Source organism: Mastigoproctus giganteus, chromosome 1 (assembly GCF_048544385.1).
Source record: "Mastigoproctus giganteus isolate SK-2022 chromosome 1, ASM4854438v1, whole genome shotgun sequence".
NCBI classification, from domain to species: domain Eukaryota; kingdom Metazoa; phylum Arthropoda; class Arachnida; order Uropygi; family Thelyphonidae; genus Mastigoproctus; species Mastigoproctus giganteus.
The window spans coordinates 100,021,519-100,041,493 of NC_143575.1; the positions used below are offsets into that span (position 1 = coordinate 100,021,519).

General features: G+C 38.7%; 1 protein-coding gene across 3 annotated transcripts in view; it reads left to right on the forward strand.

The window, feature by feature from the left end:
- The window catches only part of DMAP1 (DNA methyltransferase 1 associated protein 1), a 120,884-nt gene that overhangs the window by 53,015 nt on the left and 47,894 nt on the right, over window positions 1–19,975 (forward strand). For all 3 annotated transcript variants that reach the window (XR_016547390.1, XM_090381384.1, XM_090381391.1), the window contains exons 8-9: window positions 11,461–11,652; window positions 13,013–13,084. Coding sequence is in view for 2 of the 3 variants with exons in the window: in XM_090381384.1 (XP_090237510.1) it covers window positions 11,461–11,652; window positions 13,013–13,084 (264 nt within the window). In the remaining variant the exon portion in view is untranslated. The remainder of the gene's footprint in view (window positions 1–11,460; window positions 11,653–13,012; window positions 13,085–19,975) is intronic.

Sequence of the window (19,975 nt, forward strand, 5' to 3'; positions counted from 1 at the left end):
AGATAAAGGATAAGATTTTAAGGTGGAGTGTGGAATAAAGTATTCCATTCCTGTAAGAATAATTTCACTGACACAATCTGAGAAAATGTTTTGAAACATTTTCATCAGGAGTTTTGAAACGGTAATCTGACCAAAGAAAAGAAATCTTGCAGGTCATCCATTTTACATTTGTGTAATGCCAAACAACATGAGGTTGGGAATAGCCATGAGATAAAGGCTCCATTCGAGAAGAGACAATCAACAAGTTGTGTTCTGAGGTGCCTAATGGACCACTCACTTCGACCATGTACTTAAAAGGGTTGTTTGTGAGAAAAAAGATCAAAGGTATTGGCTGTATGGTTAGGATTGTGCAGTATTCTGGTTGGTAAATGAACAACCTGTGCAAGGTCATTAGTAATTGCAAAAGCCTCAGCATCACAACCAGCTGGAGTTGTGAACATTAAAATCACCAAGGAAAATTACCTCACTGTGAGGAAAGTTGGACTGGAGAAAGTCAAATTGCAAAGAGAGAGGAAGTCAAAGAGTTCTAAGTGATTAGTGGAGTTGGGAGTACGATAGAGACAACCGAATTAGGTAGAGAGATTTTAAGCCAGAGAAGATTGAAAAGAGGATTCCAAATTACCAAGTCTCTGACAGGGAATATCGGAACGAACATATGCACAAGTACCACCTTTGACAGGCTTCCGTAGCCTAGTGGTCAGGAGCGGGAGTGCAGTAGCACACGCTCTTTGAGTAGACCGGGGTTCAAGCCCCTGACCGCTGAATACGGTCGATCTGCCAACCCACTCTGGACCAGCGTGGCAGATTATGGTCCATTTCCCCTCAGCATGAATTATTGAGGAGGCTTCCATCCTGCAGTGGGTTGATAATGGCTGCGCTTTACCTTTTTTTTACCACCTTTGAGGCGAAAGGAATCATACAGTGAATAATTTGGGCAACTGAGATGATCAGTGGTTGAATCAACCGATAACTGAGATTCTGTCAGAAAAAGGACATGGGGTTTGGTAGACTGTAAGTGGAAATGGACATCATTGAGATTAGAACTGAGACCACGTATATTTGTGAAATGAACTAGGAAGTATTTAGGAGGTTTGGATCTTTTTGCAGATAAGTTTGCTCTATTAGTTGACAATTCATGGTGTATTCAGTAGTAAGAAAAAGTGGGGGAGGGACATGCTGTATGAAGTAATGAAAGTTTTGGATGCGGTGAACACATGGTAAGAATATGTAGTTAGACTTGCAGCTGAGTTTTACTAACAGTGTTCCCCATCTATTGTCTGCTTGGTATAGACAGACCCTAACGATCTTATTATGCAGTTGCCTTAACGCCAAGTAGGGTAGTGCTGACATTAATGGGAGAGGGCCATGTCATATGTACATGGCTTACTGACAATGACCTTTCCCTTTTAAATGTGGAACTAACACCTTTTTTTCACGTGCCTACCCATATATTTTCTGCTACTGTGCTTTTCTCTCTTCTCCACTCTCTTTTCCCTTCACTTACTTGGGAGGCAGAGTAGTGTAAAGGGAGACACCATCTCCTATAGGGTAGTTGTTGTTGTTATTGTTATTTGTTTTTTTTTTTTAGGAGCATTAGCAACTAAGGCCATATTGCTCGGGGATATGCGGTGGTCATTCTCTGACCTTTCCGCATCCTCCGTATTTGGTGGTCACGGGCTCGAACCCCGGTCTAATCAAGAAGCGTGTGCTACGCACTGCTGCTCCTGCCCACCTGGCTACGGAGGCGCCTTGTTGTTGTTATTTGGTTTTTAGGAGCATTAGCACCTAAGGCCATATTGCTCCAGGAATATGCGGTGGTCATTCCCTGACCTTTCCGCATCCTCCGTATTTGGTGGTGATGGGCTCGAACCCTGGTCTAATCAAGAAGCGTGTGCTACGCACTGCTGCTCCTTCCCACCTGGCTATGGAGGCACCCTATAGGGTAGTAAACTACCCTGTAGGGTAATAAATTAAAAGGGAGATTGTGTCTCCCTTTTAATTTATCATGGTCGGAAATTGATCGGGCTAACTGGAAATGGCTTCCAACATCTGGAAGAGTTTGACATTACTGCATTCAGTCAGGTGCCTATCAGTGGTATAGTGATATATGTCACAAAAAATAGTCTGTACAACTATAGTTGTAATTCCAAAAATAGTAAATTGATTTCCATAGTTTTCGAAACCTTGGTGGAGTTGTAGAATGCATGGCAGCAAAAAAGGCCCAAAACATAGCTAGCTTGAGGGATATTCCAACCACATTCCACCCTAGTGAACCTCATACTCTTTAAATATATGCATGCTTAAGTGCATTGCGTTTGACATCAGAGCCAGAAGGAATCATAGATTTGTTTTTCTTCCCCTATTATCCAGTTGACCAGCCGAAAGCAGGCTGAGTTAAAACACATTACACTTTTCTCCATTTCTGGAATATGATAGATCTGCTGTTGCAGAATCAACTGCAGTAGCAGTGCTCTTAGGGAAACATTTTCTAACATTTCTACAAAACATCTTGCTCTCTAGAGTTCCTTGTTTTGAAACAGAAAAAAAAAAACTGTGCCGAGCACGTGTAGTAGGTGGTTTTATGTGAAACATCCTTCACATTTCTTTTGGGTATTTTGATTTATACAGGGTGATTCACTACCAGTGCGACAAACTTGCAGGAGGTGTAGGGGGCACAAAGACGAATCGGAATCGCATGGCATTGTAGGGTCCGAAATGCCTTCGTCATGCGGGAGGCCGTGTGAACAAAGAAGCAAAGAAAAAGAACAGAAACAGCAACTCATTAGTGTAACATAAATCATTTTAATGACAAGTTTTACATTGGCAAAAAGCCGTGCTACAGAAGGTGTTGGAAAGTTCAGCCAGAAACAGTCACACAGACTTCACAGCGCCACCGCATGGAATCCCTAACGTTCTGGAAGATTCCTGGGTGTTTCAAATCTCCCTGGCAGCTACAGAGATGCGAGCGACGAGGTCTTCAACTGAATCAACGGTGGTCTCGTACACCAATGTCTTCATTTGACCCCAGCAGAAGAAGTCCAGGCATGATAGATCCGGTGATCTAGCAGGCCAATGAACCGGACCACCACGACCTATTCAGTGCTGACCAAATGTAACGTTTAGGTGTTGGCGGACGTCATTGGTGTAATGTGGTTGAGCCCCATCATGCTGGAACCACGTTGAGCGGCACAACGACTGAGGAACATGTGCTTCTTCAATAAGTTCGGGCAGGACTTGCTGTAGAAAGACCAAGTATGCCCTGCCGTCCAGACGAGGGGGTAGAAGGTACGGTCCAATGAGGTGGTCTCCAACAATGCCGGCCCAAACATTGACAGAGAAACGGTGTTGGGTTGCACGTGTTCATGTATCATGGGGGTTCTCCAAAGCCCACAAATGGGCATTATGTTGATTGAAGGTTCCCTCTCTTGTGAAACTTGCCTCATCCGTGAACAGTACAGACGCAGCAAATGCACTGTCTACCACACTCTGTTGAAGAAAACAAGTAGCAAAAGTCCTCCAGAGTGGATAATCCGCAGGCTCCAATGATTTGGATGCGTTGCAGATGGTATGAACTCATTTGGTTTGTTGACAGTATTTCCCAATCCACTGTATTTCCATACAGTGGATGAAATACCCATTCGTTGGCCTTTCGCTCGAGTACTCGTACTCGGATTGCCTTCTGCAAGACGTAGGACATTCTCCTCATTGTCTGGTGTCCTCGTCATTTGCTCTCGATTCATGGTACCTCTCGTGAAACAACCAGTCTCGCGTGACCTTCTGTGCACACGCGTGAAAATCGTATGATGAGGAGCACGTCTGTGTGGGAAACGTTCCTGGTACAAGCGCAGAGTGGCGCGCCCGTTACAGGCCGCAGCTCCATACACGAGGTGCATGTCGGCCAGTTCAACGTTTGAATACTCGTCCATCCTATTGCCTCGGGAACCGGTTTGCAAATGCTGACTTCCAGCGGGATCGCTGTTCACACGACCTCCCGTTCAACATCCTCTACCACATGACGAAGGCATTTTGGACCCTGCAATGCTATGTGATTCCGATTCGTCTTTGTGCCCCCTACACCTCCTGCAAGTTTGTCGCACTGGTAGTGAATCACCCTGTAAATATTGATTATGAAATAAACAAGCTTTTGTATTGTAAATATTTTATTGATCATTCACAAATAATTTCAGCTGGAAGGCCAGGTACAATGGATTTTTGATAACAATGGAATGTAATGAAAAAGCGAGACGAAAAAAGAAATTGTTAACAAATATTTGTATTGTTGCAGTCATATGAGAAATACTTGTATTGTTGCAATTATACTGTTCAACAAATGGCTACAATCAAATGGGTAATTAGCCAGTTGACTTGGATTTTGCTAAGGATATCGTACTGGTCATGTAAAATGTGTCATGCAGTCTAATCACACTACGTGTGAGTGCTTGGCATAGATTAGTGGTGCGAGTGTGAAAAGCACTTCTGGTGGAGCTGTGGATAACGTCACTTCCATGACGCATTTTTCGAGACCATTCAGATTTACTCGGTTGATGCCCCCAAGGATGTTTCACATTAAAAAAAAAAAAACACTTAATTTCTCATCAGAGGTTTTTCCCCATGCAGTGTATGTTTACCATTCATGAGTTAAAGCATCCTCACTCTTACCAGTTTTAAGTGCTGTTGGAGCAGATGACATCCATTATGAAATAATTAAACATATTTCACCAAAATCTGCATATCACCTCCTCTTTCTATATAATAGAATCTCGAAGAGCAGTTTCTGGTTGCCTGGTGCAAGGAAATTGTGCTTTGACTTGCTAAGCCAAGAAAATGATTCTGTAAGTTCCAATTAACTGTTGTCTTATAAATCTGACTAGCAGTTCATACAGAATTCTCGAGAGAATAATCAGTGATCATCTTGAATGGTATTTAGAAGCAGATGACCTCCTCTCCTGATAATGGCTTCCAAAGAAATATGTCAGTTTGGACTATTTAATTAGACTAGAAATATCTGTCTGAGATGCTTTCCAAGAATGAGAGCACTTGTTGTCAGTCTTCTTTGATATAGAAAAATCATATGACACAACTTGGAGATTAGTTTTTAACCCTTTGCCAGTTTACATAGGACTTGACAGGTGACTTGTAGAAAGAATCTTTGTGCCAACATTGTTGACTCAAGGATTAATGGTTGAAACCTTTTCTGCTTTTCTAACTACAGAGATAATGTTACCGGAGTGGTTTACAAGGTGAAATTTTACATAGAGAAACTGTGAAGTCACCTTTTAGTTGCCATATAACTGTCTTGCAACTGGTCGTGTTTAGTAGTCATGAGGCAATTCACAGTGTTTCCAAAAAAAAATGGATGTGACTAATGTTTTGTTATTTGGTTTTTAGGAGCATTAGCAACTAAGGCCATATTGCTCCGGGATATGTGGTGGTCATTCCCTGACCTTTCCACATTCTCCGTATTTGGTGGTGACGGACTCGAACCCCAGTCTAATCAAGAAGCATGTGCTACGCACTGCTGCTCCTTCCCACCTGGCTACGGAGGCACCAGATGTGACAGTATCTAATATATATACCTGTACACTATAAGAAGTACATGAATGAAAGAGTAGTATACGAGATGTACAAGGACTGAATGAAAAATATATGAAAACCATGACAAAATAGCATGCACCAAGCTGCAGATGCTAATTTCACTGTAATATATACTTAAAAAAACAGTGCCAAAGAAATAAAACTGTAAAGATATATAGTAAGAGGAGTAAAGTGCAATGACTTTGATAAAAGTTAATTTAGAAAACCAAAAGATATGCAAAAACAGAAAATAATTTAGAATCAAATGATAAAGAATAAAACCAGTGAATTACTAGCTATAAAATAAACTATAGTGCAAAAAGTAACAAACTTCAGTGAAGAACTATATGGCAAATGCTATGGGAATCCTGATAAGTAAAAATGGAAATGGCAAAGAAATTAAATTGATTAATAATGCAAAAGAAAAAATAGTATTGCCCAAAGTGTCTAAAATTAAATTACAAATTTTGCCAGGTACAGTTCAGGATCACCAGAACCATCTGAGTAAGCTGAGGTCTAAACTGCAAAATATCACACACTAGTGTGCCAAAATATTGTGGCTACCCCTGTCTGCATGATTAGACTTCATGGGTAGCACCTGTCACTTCATCTGTATGAAGCTCATACAATGTGGTAAGGGAAGCATCTGATGGAGTTTGAACTGGGAATGATTTGTGGCACTAGGAAGGCAGGACTAGAATCTCAGCAACTGCAGACATTTTCAGCTGTTGAAGGGCTGCCATAGAGAAGGTGTGCTAGGAATGGTCCAAAGAGAGACACAACTGGCCAGGATGGGAAGACCATCACTTGTTGAGACTTGGTGAACAGCAGTTAGCATGTGCTGTCTGAGACAATAGATGGCCCATGATCCCACCACAGCAGACTGCACCTAGCATGTGTGTAGAAACTTTTTTTGAGCACACCATCCAGCAGACACTCTTACAGATAAGCTGCAGAGTAGGCATTCTGCCCATGTTGACCAGCCTTCATTGACACCGCCACCTGCAGTGGACACAGGAGCACCATTCCTGGGCATGACTGGAAAAGAGTTGCCTGATCTTATGAATCAGGGCTCCAGCTCCATCATGCTGATGGATGAGTGCATATTTCATTGCAAGCAGTGAACAGCTGCAACCAGACTGTACATTTAAATGAAAGTAGTGGCAGTGGTGATATCATGGTTCATGAAATATTTTCATGGACATCAGTGGGTCCTGTCATCACCATTGAATACACTCCTACAACCAGATCCTACCTTGTCATTGTTTCTGATAGTGTGTGGACTTGGCATATCATGGCCTTAGTTGCCTTTGCACCATAAAAACCAAAATCAAATAAAATCTGATCATGTTTTTTCCTACGTGGTAACTGTGTATTCAGATGGCACTGGACTCTTTAAACAAGGCATTGTCCAGTGTCCAAACATATGCTCTTCCCTGGCCCAGATTGTCCTCTACATCAGTCCCATTGAATACTTGTGGGAAGTGGTGGAATGCATCATTTGCCACTCCATACCAGTGGCTCACTCCTTTGCCAAACTCTGCATTGTCCTTTTGTCCAGCTGGTCCAAAATACCAGCTGTACAGAAGGACACCTTCCACAGTCTTGTGAAGTCTGCCATACTGGGTGCAAGCAGTTATCATAGCAAAAGGCAGCTCAGCAATTAGGTAGGTGGCTATAATTTTTTGGCTCATAAGTGTATAAAATAAACAGAAAAAGGAATGAGAAATGTTGACCTCGAATCCCAGACTTTTCAGATTGATGCCAATGTAAAGCTGTGCTTTGGAAGTGACAAACCATAGTATATTGTTTACCAGTCTGACAACTGTGGCTGGGTGTGGTGGATGACCAGAGAAAACCACCTGCCAGACTCTATCATCCCAACAATGAAATTTTCTGGAGGCAGCATGATGATCTGGGGCTGTTTTTCATGGTTTAACTTAGGAGCATTGGGTTTTTTTTTTTTTTTTTTTTTTGATAAATCTAGACATCCTGGACAGTAATGTGTTACATACATCATAGCAGCATGTTCAGGGAAAGAAAAATTCCAGAAATGTCAAGTAGAGAACAAAGTCTCATACTCAGAAGAGAAACATCTACAAAAAAATATGCTGAAATATACATAGGCTGAAGCATTCCAGAGATACCATACAGTTTAAACTCACACAAGTACATCAGTTCCCCCAAAAACCAAACCAATTGTGAACAGTATTCGTTTCCTAGTGCTAATTTTTGATAAGACGCTAAGCTTCCACGAGCACATCAAACGTCTACAGACTACTTTCATTGATATAATGAATGTACTCCCGATCATTTCTATTACATCAGTGGTATAGGTCCTTATATCCTGTTCCACTTATTAGATCCTAATTGGATCTCATCTAGACTATGGAGCACCTTTTTATGACTCTGTTAAGGAAGAACCTTAGCACATCTTGCCCCATCCAACGTTATGCTCTTAAGATTGACCTAGGTGCATACCGAACATCCCCAATTCAGAGTCTGTATGTTGAAGCCTATGAACCTCCATTCAGTATTAGAAGAAAGATGTTACTGGTCTGTAGTGGACAACTCACTGTTGAAACAAACACCCAGAACAATCCAACTTACTAGTATGAGATTACAGAACCTATCAGAATGCTGGAATGTTTACTTTCATAATATCAGAGATTTAAGAGATCTGGATCTTCACTCCTTGTGATGATTACTTTGAAAAGTGAAGAAAAGGTGCTATAGCAGATATTAATGTCCAACAACTACATCTTGTTCATACACAAAATTATTCCCACTTTACACTGATGGTTCAAAATTTGACAACAGAGTGGGTGTAGCTGCTATCTTTCCTAATACAACTGTTTTTATTCCACTTCAAGCCGAATGCAGCAGTTATACTGTAGCATGCCATTAAGCTTGCCCTGCAAAATATTTCACTCCTGTCAATCAATAAAAGTATAGTATACACAGATTCCAAGAGTGCTGTGCTCTCTTAGCTCTCAAACGCACCTCACCTTACAATCCTTTGTTAAAACTAATAAGATATGCTCTGATATGTCTTCATGAGCATCAAACAAACTTTTGTCTTATCTTCGATCCCAGGTCACAGTGGTATTCCAGGAAGTGAGTGCTCTTGTGATGCTGCAACTCATCCCACCAGCATAGCCTGAACAAACTATTTCGTCCCATATCCTAATTATAAATACAACATACAGAAAATGTGTATGGAACAATGGACACATTTGCGTTAAAAGCAAACACACAGCAAGCTATTTCAACTGAAACCTGAACCACAATTATAGACTTTAAGCCAGAACCCGAATAGGCCATACTCACCTCACTCATCCATTTCTGCTCACAGGAAATGATCCTCTGCAGTGCATATACTGCTTGCAACCACTATCAGTAAAACACATACTCACTGAATGCAGCTTGTTCAACTGTGCCCGAGTCTACTTTGAGCTCCCTCTCAAACCTTCCAGAACCTTTGTCACTTAGCGGCATCGTAGATAATGATGCAAAATTCTCCAAATTTTTCTTCTACCTGAAACGAATTAAAATGTATGATCTATTCTAATTGCTCCCAGAGCAGTTATCACATGTAACCTCAGATACTTTGGTAGGTTCAATATGGCCTAAGTAGCCCTTGCACCAAAAACTCCCATAACAAGAACAACTAAGGTTCCACGAAAAAATGTCATTGCATAAGCCAAACATCATCAACCACATACAGTGGTCTTGCCTTGCATTTTGGAATGAACACCATAATATGGTGTTTATTCTGCCAAATTGCAGAAGAAAAATGGTTCTATGACTATAGATTAAATGGTTAATCTAGGCTCTTTACATCCCATCCAATTAGATTATGGGTATGGAAGATGTCTGGAGAATGTTTGCTTCCATTCTTATGTGAAGTTCACATAAGGTGGTATGGGGCTCTTTCTTAAGGTATGGCCTAGTACCTTTAGTTGTTGTGTAGAGAGCCATGAATGTGGGCACTAGCCTTATTTTGGACAATCCATGCTCCCTGTGAAGTTGCAGTTCTTTGATATAGATCCATATTTGAGAATTGTTCATGGATGTGAACCATACTCTTCTGGACAAGTTTGGGAATGGTTCTCAGATGTAAATGTACAAAAGGGAAGGTTTTTTTTTAGCTGTATAATTGCTTTCTTGTATCGTATGCCTCTGCTAATGTTAAAAAGTTGGAATGGCTGTTGCAGTCCTGATTTGAACTCTGTGGAACACCTATGGATTGAAGCGGAACATTGGGCAATGTCCATATCAGTATGTCCCACATTTGTGACTTGCTGGTCACTGTTCTGCAGGAGGAATAAAGGATATGCCTAGTGTAGTCTGTTGCTTGTTGGAGGAAGAAAGCCTGTTTGGACTTTTTTCTTGTCCAGAAGAGTGTGGTATCATAGTGGCCAAAGGAGGACTGATATTCTGTTGAAGTGAGTGGCAGTTATGGCAATGTGAGACATGTCTGGATGCTTTTTCCTCTGGGGGGGGGGGTGTCATATATTTGTTGTCTATCTGTTTTCTGCACTAAGTTTCTACACTAGTTTTCTGTACTAAAGCTTAGTAACTTAGGATGTCCATCCTAGGTTACTATTAGTATTTTGTCTAAAAAAATAAAAGTTAATTTAATTAAAATGATCATGGAGAATTTTCCACATTTACTTGTGATTCTGTGTGGCTGTCCTGAAGTATGTACAGAAAAAATAAATTTCACTTGTAAGAGATAATCCACTATTATCCTTATTTATGGTTTAATTCAGTTCATCCAAAATCAAGTCACTCTAACAGCAGTACTATGTGCTGCAAAATCAAACAGCAGTTAATCTAGGCTCCTTGTTAATCACAGAGGAAACTAGTGGAAAAAATATGTCAGTAACAAAACAATTTGCTACATTGCCAAAAAGGCTATTCCTTTTAAAGCCATATGTTTGTTATTTGGTTTTTAGGAGCATTAGCAACTAAGGCCATATTGCTCCGGGGATATGCGGTGGTCATTCCCTGACCTTTCCGCATTCTCTGTATTTGGTGGTCCTGGGCTCGAACCCCAGTCTAATCAAGAAGCATGTGCTATGCACTGCTGCTCCTGCCCACCTGGCTGGAGCAGCAGCAGTGCATAGCGGAATTTTAGGCTTAAAGCCATATAAGCCTAAAAATACTTATTCAGTGATGCAATGGAATACATTCTGATTAATTAGTCTTTCATTCTCAAAAATAACTTAATATTGTTTCCAAACATCGTGATTCTGAATTATTTTGATTATAGAAACTGACTTTTGTCATGGTTTGGGCAAGAATGCTTTCAAGTAGAATAACTGCACTGTTTTTCATTGATAAAAGTCAATTAAGCAAATCTTCAAAGACATTCTTCTTTCATTGCAACAGAAGCACTTTGGAGATGAAACACTGGATATTCCAACAAGATGCAGCACTGTTCTGCAAGAGAGGCACTACATACCAGTAGTGTTTTTCCAGAATTCTTCATCACCAAAAAATGGCCTCTGCACTTGGCTGATCTGAATCCACTTGACGACTATTTCTGGAGTACTGAAGTTTTTATTTCTCCTCGGCAATTGGTGGCTTTGATGTGATCTCTTTTGATGATGATATGCCTCTCAAAAAGTGTTGACAAATTCTTTCAACATTTAAAAGGAGTGAGCAAAAAAAGGTAGCTATGTTTGTGATATTTTAATAATGGGGTTTTTTCAGGTTTCACAATTTATTTTTGTTACCATTGAGTTATGATTAAAAGTACATGCATCCAAATTTTTGTGTCATCTTTTAATTTCACACTTGTTTGGCTTCTTTTTTTGTCAGTTAGTGTAAAAGTTACATAATATATTTTTTTAATTATTATTTTTTTAATGTAATCAGGTTGAAGAAGAGCAGAACTTATTAAATGAGTTGCGTAAGATTGAAATGAGAAAAAGAGAGAGGGAGAAAAAAACACAGGATCTTCAAAAATTAATTACTGCAGCTGATAGCAGTGCAGAAGCAAGGCGTATGGAAAAAAAAGGCCCAAAAAAGAAGCTTCCTATTCAGAAGAATGCTAAAACTGAAGGCACTGTAAGTTTACTATACAAAATTTGCTCAATGCACAATTAGATTTATGAATATTATTAATTTGTTATGTCATTCCAAATTGGTAAGGCATTTTATTCTTGAGGGTTTTATACCATTTCTTTCCGTCCCCCAAATCATTCACAGTGAAAGACAAAATAATGATTATATAAAACAGTTCATTTTATTTCTAGATTCACTCTCATATACACCAATGTGCCAAAACATTATGACCACCTAACTAATATGATGTTGTTCCTCCACGTGCAGCCAAAAAAGCTCGTACCTGGTGAGGCATAGACACTACAAGGTTTCTATGTCTTGTGGTATCTAGTACCAACACGTAACTAGCAGATCCTTTAACTTCTGTAAGGTCCATGGTTGAGACGTCGCAGATTGGAGTTGCTGTTCCAACACAAACCACAGATGCTTGATAGGATTGTCTAGGGAATTTGGAGGCCAAGGCAATACCTGGAAGTCTTCCTCATGTTCCTCGTACCAGTCTCGAACAATCCGGGCAGTGTGGCATGGCGTACTATCCTGCTGAAAGACCGCACCGCCAGAGGGGAAGACCATTTCCATGAAAGGATGTACCTGATCAGCAATGATGTTTAGGTAGGTGGTAGACGTCAGAGTGCCCAGCACATGATGATTGCATGGATATCCTAGCAGAACATCGCCCAAAGCATGACACTGAGTTTCGATGCTCATGTGCCCATTATAGGCACTGTCTCCGGTGAACCGTGGTTAGCATGGGCACTCTTGAGTGGCCTGTGGCCACGCAGCCCCATTTTCAGCAGGTTTCAGTGTACTGTGTGTTGTGACACATTACTCCCGTCACCAGCATTCCAATTACTGGCGAGTTGCACCACAGTTGCCCTCTGTTGCCACGTAGCATCCGGGAGAGCCTTCACTCACCTCGAGCATTGATGAGCCATGGTCGTCCAACACCTCACCGGTGGTTCGTGGGTTCCCCCCCCCCCCCCCCGACCACTTTCGGTAGGTACTAAGCAAAAACTAAGGTCATATTCAGAATCAGTGTACCCAAATTCATAAAGAAACAATATAATGTCCTGTCGAAAATTTCTTATATAGTGTTATTTGATGGTTAAGGTATAAAAGAGTGTGGAGATGTAAGATTTTTTTTTTCATAATTCTGATGGTTTTTTTTTTTTTTTTTTTTGAAGCAATTTTGTTGTTATCGAGGCACAATGGAAAAGCTTAAATTTTCTGTAATTTTATAATTTACCATGCAGTTTCCCTTTGCTGTTTTTTTATTTTTTATTTTTTTTTTTGTTTTGTTTTGTTTAAGCTTCTCTAAAATTATAGGACAAATATAATCAACTTTTTTTTTTTTTTTTTACAGCAGTGTTTGGAAACAGCAGGCATTAAATTTCCAGATTTTAAAGCAAGTGGAGTTACACTCAGAAGTCAGCGGGTAAGTCTTTACAAATGCAACTTTCCAGTAAACATTGTCTCTTTACTCTTATAAATACATTTGTGGCAGTTTGCTTTTTACTTTATTTTTTCAAATAATGAGATAATGCAAAGCTTTAGATATCTTAAAATACCGTATAGGTGGACTAATAATAAAATAGCAAATGGCTTAAAAAAGCGGTACTCACCTTGAATAAATCTGCATGGTTTAATTAGAAAGGGTTGGTTAATATTTAGGTTGAATAGTTAAATTAAAAAGACTAAGGGAGGGGCAAAAATAAAGTGTTATTTCGGAAATTAAAATAGGCACAAGGAAGCAGGTGTGTATACATCTAATCCTTGGTTGTCATTAAAGTAGGGAAAAATAGTTGAAATTAAATAAATAATATAGTGGGCCAATAGTCATTACGAGGACTTTCATTGGATTACAATGTCTTCAGTTGGCAATTGAGTGGGTAGAGAACACGCGTGATATTTAAGAAAATTTTTATACTCTCGTGATGCACTTTTTGACATGCGGTAACCTCAACCGCGAGAGGTTCCAAATCGGTTGAAGGGAAGTTTAGTGTTTAAGAGTTTAAGATTGGAATGGTGTCGATACCACTCGATGGCTAGTGCTTCATATTGAAGAATCCTATAGCTGGATTTGAGTTTAATAATAGAAATGGCAGAATTGATAAGAGGGTTGTGGTTATGGGTTTGAGCTTGAGTTGTGAGTTCTGTAATGGTTTGGTTAGTCGTAAGGCTGTAGTGGTGGTAATATGCACGGGTGTTAAGAGGTTTTTGATGAGCCATATTTTGTAGTAGTACTTCCAATGTAACAAGTGTCACAGTTTGGCTGGCAATTAATAAGGTATGTTATATTATTAAGATCGATGGTAGGATATTTATGTGTGTCTTTGTAAGAGCTGAAAAAAGATCCGAGTTTATTGTAAGCGGAAAAGACGAGAGATATCAGTATTGTTGAATATACGCTGGAACTGTCCTACTAGTTCACTGTGATAGGGAAGGACTGTGTGGATTATTGTTATGTCGATCGAGTTATTAATTTTATTTTTGGCGATGGCAATTGTATGTAAGATAAGTTGATGGGGGTAACCTCTGGCTATGAATTTATTGGTGAGATATTGAATTTCATTGTATGGGTCTTTTTGTGAAGAGCTAAATTTTAGAGCTTCGTAGATTTGGTTGTATAAGAAGGCTTTTTTAGTGTTAAGGGGGTGATGTGAAGTGAAATGTAAGTACTTACCGGTATGTGTGTTTTTCCTGAAAATTTTTGTACTTAGTTTTGTGCTTGTTATGTAGATGGTGAGGTTGAGAAAATTGATCTGGTTGTTTAGTCCAATTTCAAGGGTAAATTTAAGCCTGTTGTGTACAGAATTAAGTTTTGAAAAGAGATTGTCGATGCTAGGTCTATTGCCTATTACAAGGAAGTCGTCAGCGTAGCATATGTATAATTTTAATTCAGAGGGAAAGGGGTGTAGAATTTGGTTCTCGATGGCTGTCAGGTAAATTTCGGACAAGGGGGCCAAGATACCTAAGCCCATCTGTAAGCCAAATACTTGTTGAAAAATTTTATTGTTAAATCTGAAGTATCTGGCATCTAATAAAAATGTAGTGAGTTCAAGGATGTGGTCTATGGAGAGAGAGGTGCATTCTGTTAAGGTGCATCAGCTGCTAGAAACTCACATAAGAGCTTGTAGGGTGAATGGTATATGGACATTGGTATAAAGCGATGTGACGTCGAAGGACGCTAATATGTCACTGTCGGATATTACGATATTGTTGATTTTTTGGAAAGCTTGATTGGTGGTGTTAATTTTGAAGGTGGAAAATCTTCCTTGTAATAGGCAATAGACCTAGCATCGACAATCTCTTTTCAAAACTTAATTCTGTACACAACAGGCTTAAATTTACCCTTGAAATTGGACTAAACAACCAGATCAATTTTCTCAACCTCACCATCTACATAACAGGCACAAAACTAAGTACAAAAATTTTCAGGAAAAACACACATACCGGTAAATACTTACACTTCACTTCACATCACCCCCTTAACACTAAAAAAGCCTTCTTATACAACCAAATATACGAAGCTCTAAAATTTAGCTCTTCACAAAAAGACCTATATAATGAAATTCAATATCTCACCAATAAATTCATAGCCAGAGGTTACCCCCATCAACTTATCTTACATACAATTGCCATCGCCAAAAATAAAATTAATAACTCGATCGACATAACAATAATACAAACATCCACATAGTCCTTCCCTATCACAGTGAACTAGTAGGACAGTTCCAGCGTATATTCAACGATACTGATATCTCTTGTCTTTTCCGCTTACAATAAACTTGGATCTTTCTTCAGCTCTTACAAAGACACACATAAATATCCTACCAGCGATCTTAATAATATAATATACCTTATTAATTGCCAGCCAAACTGCGACACTTGTTACATTGGAAGTACTACTACAAAATATGGCTCATCAAAAACCTCTAACACCCGCGCATATTACCACCACTACAGCCTTACGACTAACCAAACTGTTACGGAACTCACACTCAAACCCATAACCACACCCCTCTTATCGATTCTGCCATTTCTATTATTAAACTCAAATCCAGCTATAGGATTCTTCAATATGAAGCACTAAACTTCCCTTCAACCTTTCACCGATTTGGAACCTCTCGCGGTTGAGGTTACCGCATGTCAAAAAGTGCATCACGAGAGTATAAAAATTTTCGTAAATATCGTGCGTGTTCTCTACCCACTCAATTGCCAACTTAAGACATTGTAATCCAACGAAAGTCCTCGTAATAACTATTGGCCCACTATATTATTTATTTAATTTCAACTATTTTTCCCTACTTTAATGGCAACCAAGGATTAGATGTGTACACACCTGCTTCCTTGTGCCTATTTTAATTTCCGAACACTTTATTTTTGCCCCTCCCTTAGTCTTGTTAATTTAACTATTCAACCTAAATATTAACAAACCCTTTCTAATTAAACCATGCAGATTTATTCAAGGTGAGTACCGCTTTTTTAAGCATTTGCTATTTTATTATTAATAATGAGATATTAAAAAATAATCTAAATAATAAATTTTTCTGTAGATATTTTAAAGGTACACCACACTGTCATAAAAAAAAGAGAAAGAAACATGACATGAAAAATAAAATATTATATAATTTCATCTGGTCAAAATCAGTAAAACCATTTAAACGCAATTGATTCGTACCTGCTGTGCAACGTTACTTATATAGAATGTAAAAAAAAAAAAATTCTACTATTTGGGCTATGGAGATCGCTGATCTCAAGTAGAGGGAGTGGTGCCTACTGAGTTCTTCCTATTTTTAAAGTCTTCACACAGGTACATACACCAATACATTATTATTATTTATACAGTGCATTAGTATCTAATGCAGGGGTGGGCAACAGCCGGCCCGCGACGATGTTGAATCTGGCCCCCTCGGTAAATGCATAAATATAGAAAATCCATACCTGACTACACTCGCCGTAAACGTTCGGCTTAATTTGGTTCAATCGGGAATCACGGCCAGTACAACAGTAACCAAGTGATTCTATGCAGCGTCAAAGAGTTATTTCCTAATTATTATTGTAGCATCGATCGAACGAAGTTCCTTTGGGTTTGACTTCTTATTGAAAAAAATAATATTGGTGCGAGATGTTTTATGTTTTATGCCTTTTATAATTATTACAATTTTTAATTTAATATAATTTATAGCCCATAAAATGAGCCAATTAAAAAAAAAAAGAAAAATTGATGCCGAATGCCGCATTTTCAATGATAATTGGACATTCAGATATTTTTTTTAAAAATACATTAATAATTTGGCAATTCAAGTAATATAACATTTTTTAGGTTCTGATTTTTTTTATTAAATCATTCAATCTATTCCGGCCCGCATCATGATGCGAAAATTTCATTCGGCCCTCTGACGAAAAAAGTTGCCCACCCCTGATCTAATGCCATGTGGGCTGTGTGTATAATGTCTGTATGTTATGCAGACTAAAAAAGCTGGAATGACTTGATAAGGGGGATCTTAATTCCTCACCTGAGATCAGCTAACTACAGCTCTGATTGGCCAGATCTCTCTCTCTTTCTCTCTCTAAGCCAGGGGATGTAATAAATGATAAACATTTTGAGCTGGAATACCAAATGAATTACTGCACTGTGAGCAGAGTAGCTAATATGTCAAAGATATCTCTCAAAAACAAGGTGAAGGCTGCATAGATATATTTTATCAATTGCATTTAAGTTTATACTTTGTTTTTAAAATAAGTATTTCCTTTGTTTCCTACTACAGACCTACAAAATAGTGCCACCTTGATTGATATAATTATATTTATAGATAATACTCAGAGTAAAATAAATAAATTCATAGTCTAGTTGAAAGTATCTTTTTTTGATGGGGAAAGTTTTGAAGCAAACTTAAGATGTCATGAAAAATGTGAGCAAATACCAGATAACATTTGCAGATGTTAACTTATGTTTACAAATCAAAAATAAAACCTGCAATCACAATTTCTTCTTCATTTGGTTTTGTTTTGCCTTTCTGCTCTATCCATAATAGTTCTGCTAAATTCATAGAGAAAGTATGTACAATAGAACGTCAATTATCCGGAATAATTTGAAAGGCTGAGCTTTCTTTTTTTTTTTTATTTTAACAGTAGTACAGTAAGTGCCGGTTATAGTGATCACGTTTGCAAATTGAATTTTGATTCAACAAGCAAAAGATCATCCGTTCATAACAGATTGTACTTGTAAAATAATAAGAGAAGTTTACCTCAATATAGTATGTAGAACACTTCCGTATGATACTCTTCAGAAATTAAACAAAAAAATCGAAAATCTTGCATTAGAGTAACAAATAATTAAAAATCAATTTAGCACAATAAAACTCAATTTAATGCAATTAAAAATAAGAAAATTAATTAAAAGAATTTAATGAAAAAATTGCGAAACAATTTTCCTTCCTTCAATAAGAGTTTAAAAAATTAATTAGATAGTATGAACCAGAGCTTGTAATGCTCAATACATTCTACTTTGATATTACTGATATCAACGTAGAACGCATCAAGCATTACAGCTCTGGTTCATACTATATAACAGCTTGTACAAACCAAAAGCCCAGTAAACTGAAAACTGTTTTTATTGTTTTATGATTGTGACCTCTAAAATTCTTTTTGACCTTCAGAAATGTGCTTTAGAAAAATATCACAGAGACTACTGGGTTTTTTCAGAAACCATGAGTGAATTTCAGATTAGTTTAGCTCCCAATTCAGGAAGAATAATAATGGCCTGAAACTGTGCGATTTATTATTTTTTTCTCAATTTTTTACGGTAAAATGTTAATGAAAAGAAAACACGTAGTTTTAATTGCAACAAAATCGGAAATTATTAATAGAATTAGAAAACGTGAAAATTTAGGAAATCTGTTGTTGTTATTTGGTTTTTAGGAGCATTAGCAGCTAGGGGGATATGCGGTGGTCATTTCCTGACCTTTCTGCATCCTCCGTATTTGGTGTCACTGGCTCGAACCCCGGTTTAATCAAGAAGCGTGTGCTACGCACTGCTGCTCCTGCCCACATGGCTACTGAAGCACCCGTTGGACAGGAAATGTTGATTCTTGGCTGATGCTGTATAAGTTTTTCTTCCTTGCATCAAATGCCAATAGTAATGCTAAGATGCTAAGTGTGGTCCTGGAATGCTATCATGGGCTCGAACCCCGGTTTAATCAAGAAGCGTGTGCTACGCACTGCTGCTCCTGCCCACATATGGCTACGGAAGCGCCCGTTGGACAGGAAATGTTGATTCTTGGCTGATGCTGTATAAGTTTTTCTTCCTTGCATCAAATGCCAATAGTAATGCTAAGTGTGGTCCTGGAATGCTATCATGGGCTCGAACCCCAGTCTAATCAAGAAGCGTGTGCTATACACTGCTGCTCCTGCCCACCTGGCTATGGAAGCCGTTAGAAAATCTCTCCAAAGAGTTTAATGTGGGAAGACTTCAACAATTTACGACATCAAGAAAAATTTCAACGCTATAACAGAATTTGTATTGATTATGAATAGCAAAGGAGGATCTAGCAGGAAAAAGACTGTCGTAACCTGAAAATGCCACTTTAGAGAGAGCACTTTATTTGTGGTTCCTTCAGACGCGAAGCTTAGGTGAACCAGTGTCTGGCCCAATGTTGTGTGAAAAAGCATTGGAAATTAAGAGGTAATGAAGATTTTAAGACAAGCACAGGTTGGCTGAAAAAATTTAAACCAAGACGTGGTATAGGTGAATTACATATTCAAGGTGAGAAATTTTCTGCAGACAAATCGTCAGTGATGCCCTTTAAAACTAAGTTTGCTTTAGTTGTAGCAAATTATGAGAAAGAAAATGTTTATAATGTTGATGTCATAAAAGTTGCATATTCATTGCACTTTGGCTGCAAGATCGGTGACCAAGAAAAAAATTGGGCTTCATGTATATGTTGTATTACATGCACAACGAACTGTGAAGGCTGTGGTTATATGGCAACCTGAGAGCATTACCTTTTGCCATCCCTATGGTGTGGCGCAAGCCGAAGAATCATTTCGATGACTGCTATTTCTGCATGACAAAAATAAAAGATATTTCCATAAAGAGCAAGCACTGCATCAAATATCCCATCAGCAATTAGGCCAGTGCTACATGGTAAAGAACTGCCAGTACCTGTGCCACCAAAATCTTGGGGTATTGGAAGTAGTGATGAAGGTACAGAAGAAATCGTTTTACCAGATGTCACAGAACCATGTACTTCACGTGATTTGGACTACGAGCCAGAAAAAGAAAAGGCCCCACACTACATTGAACAAGAAGAATTAAGTGACT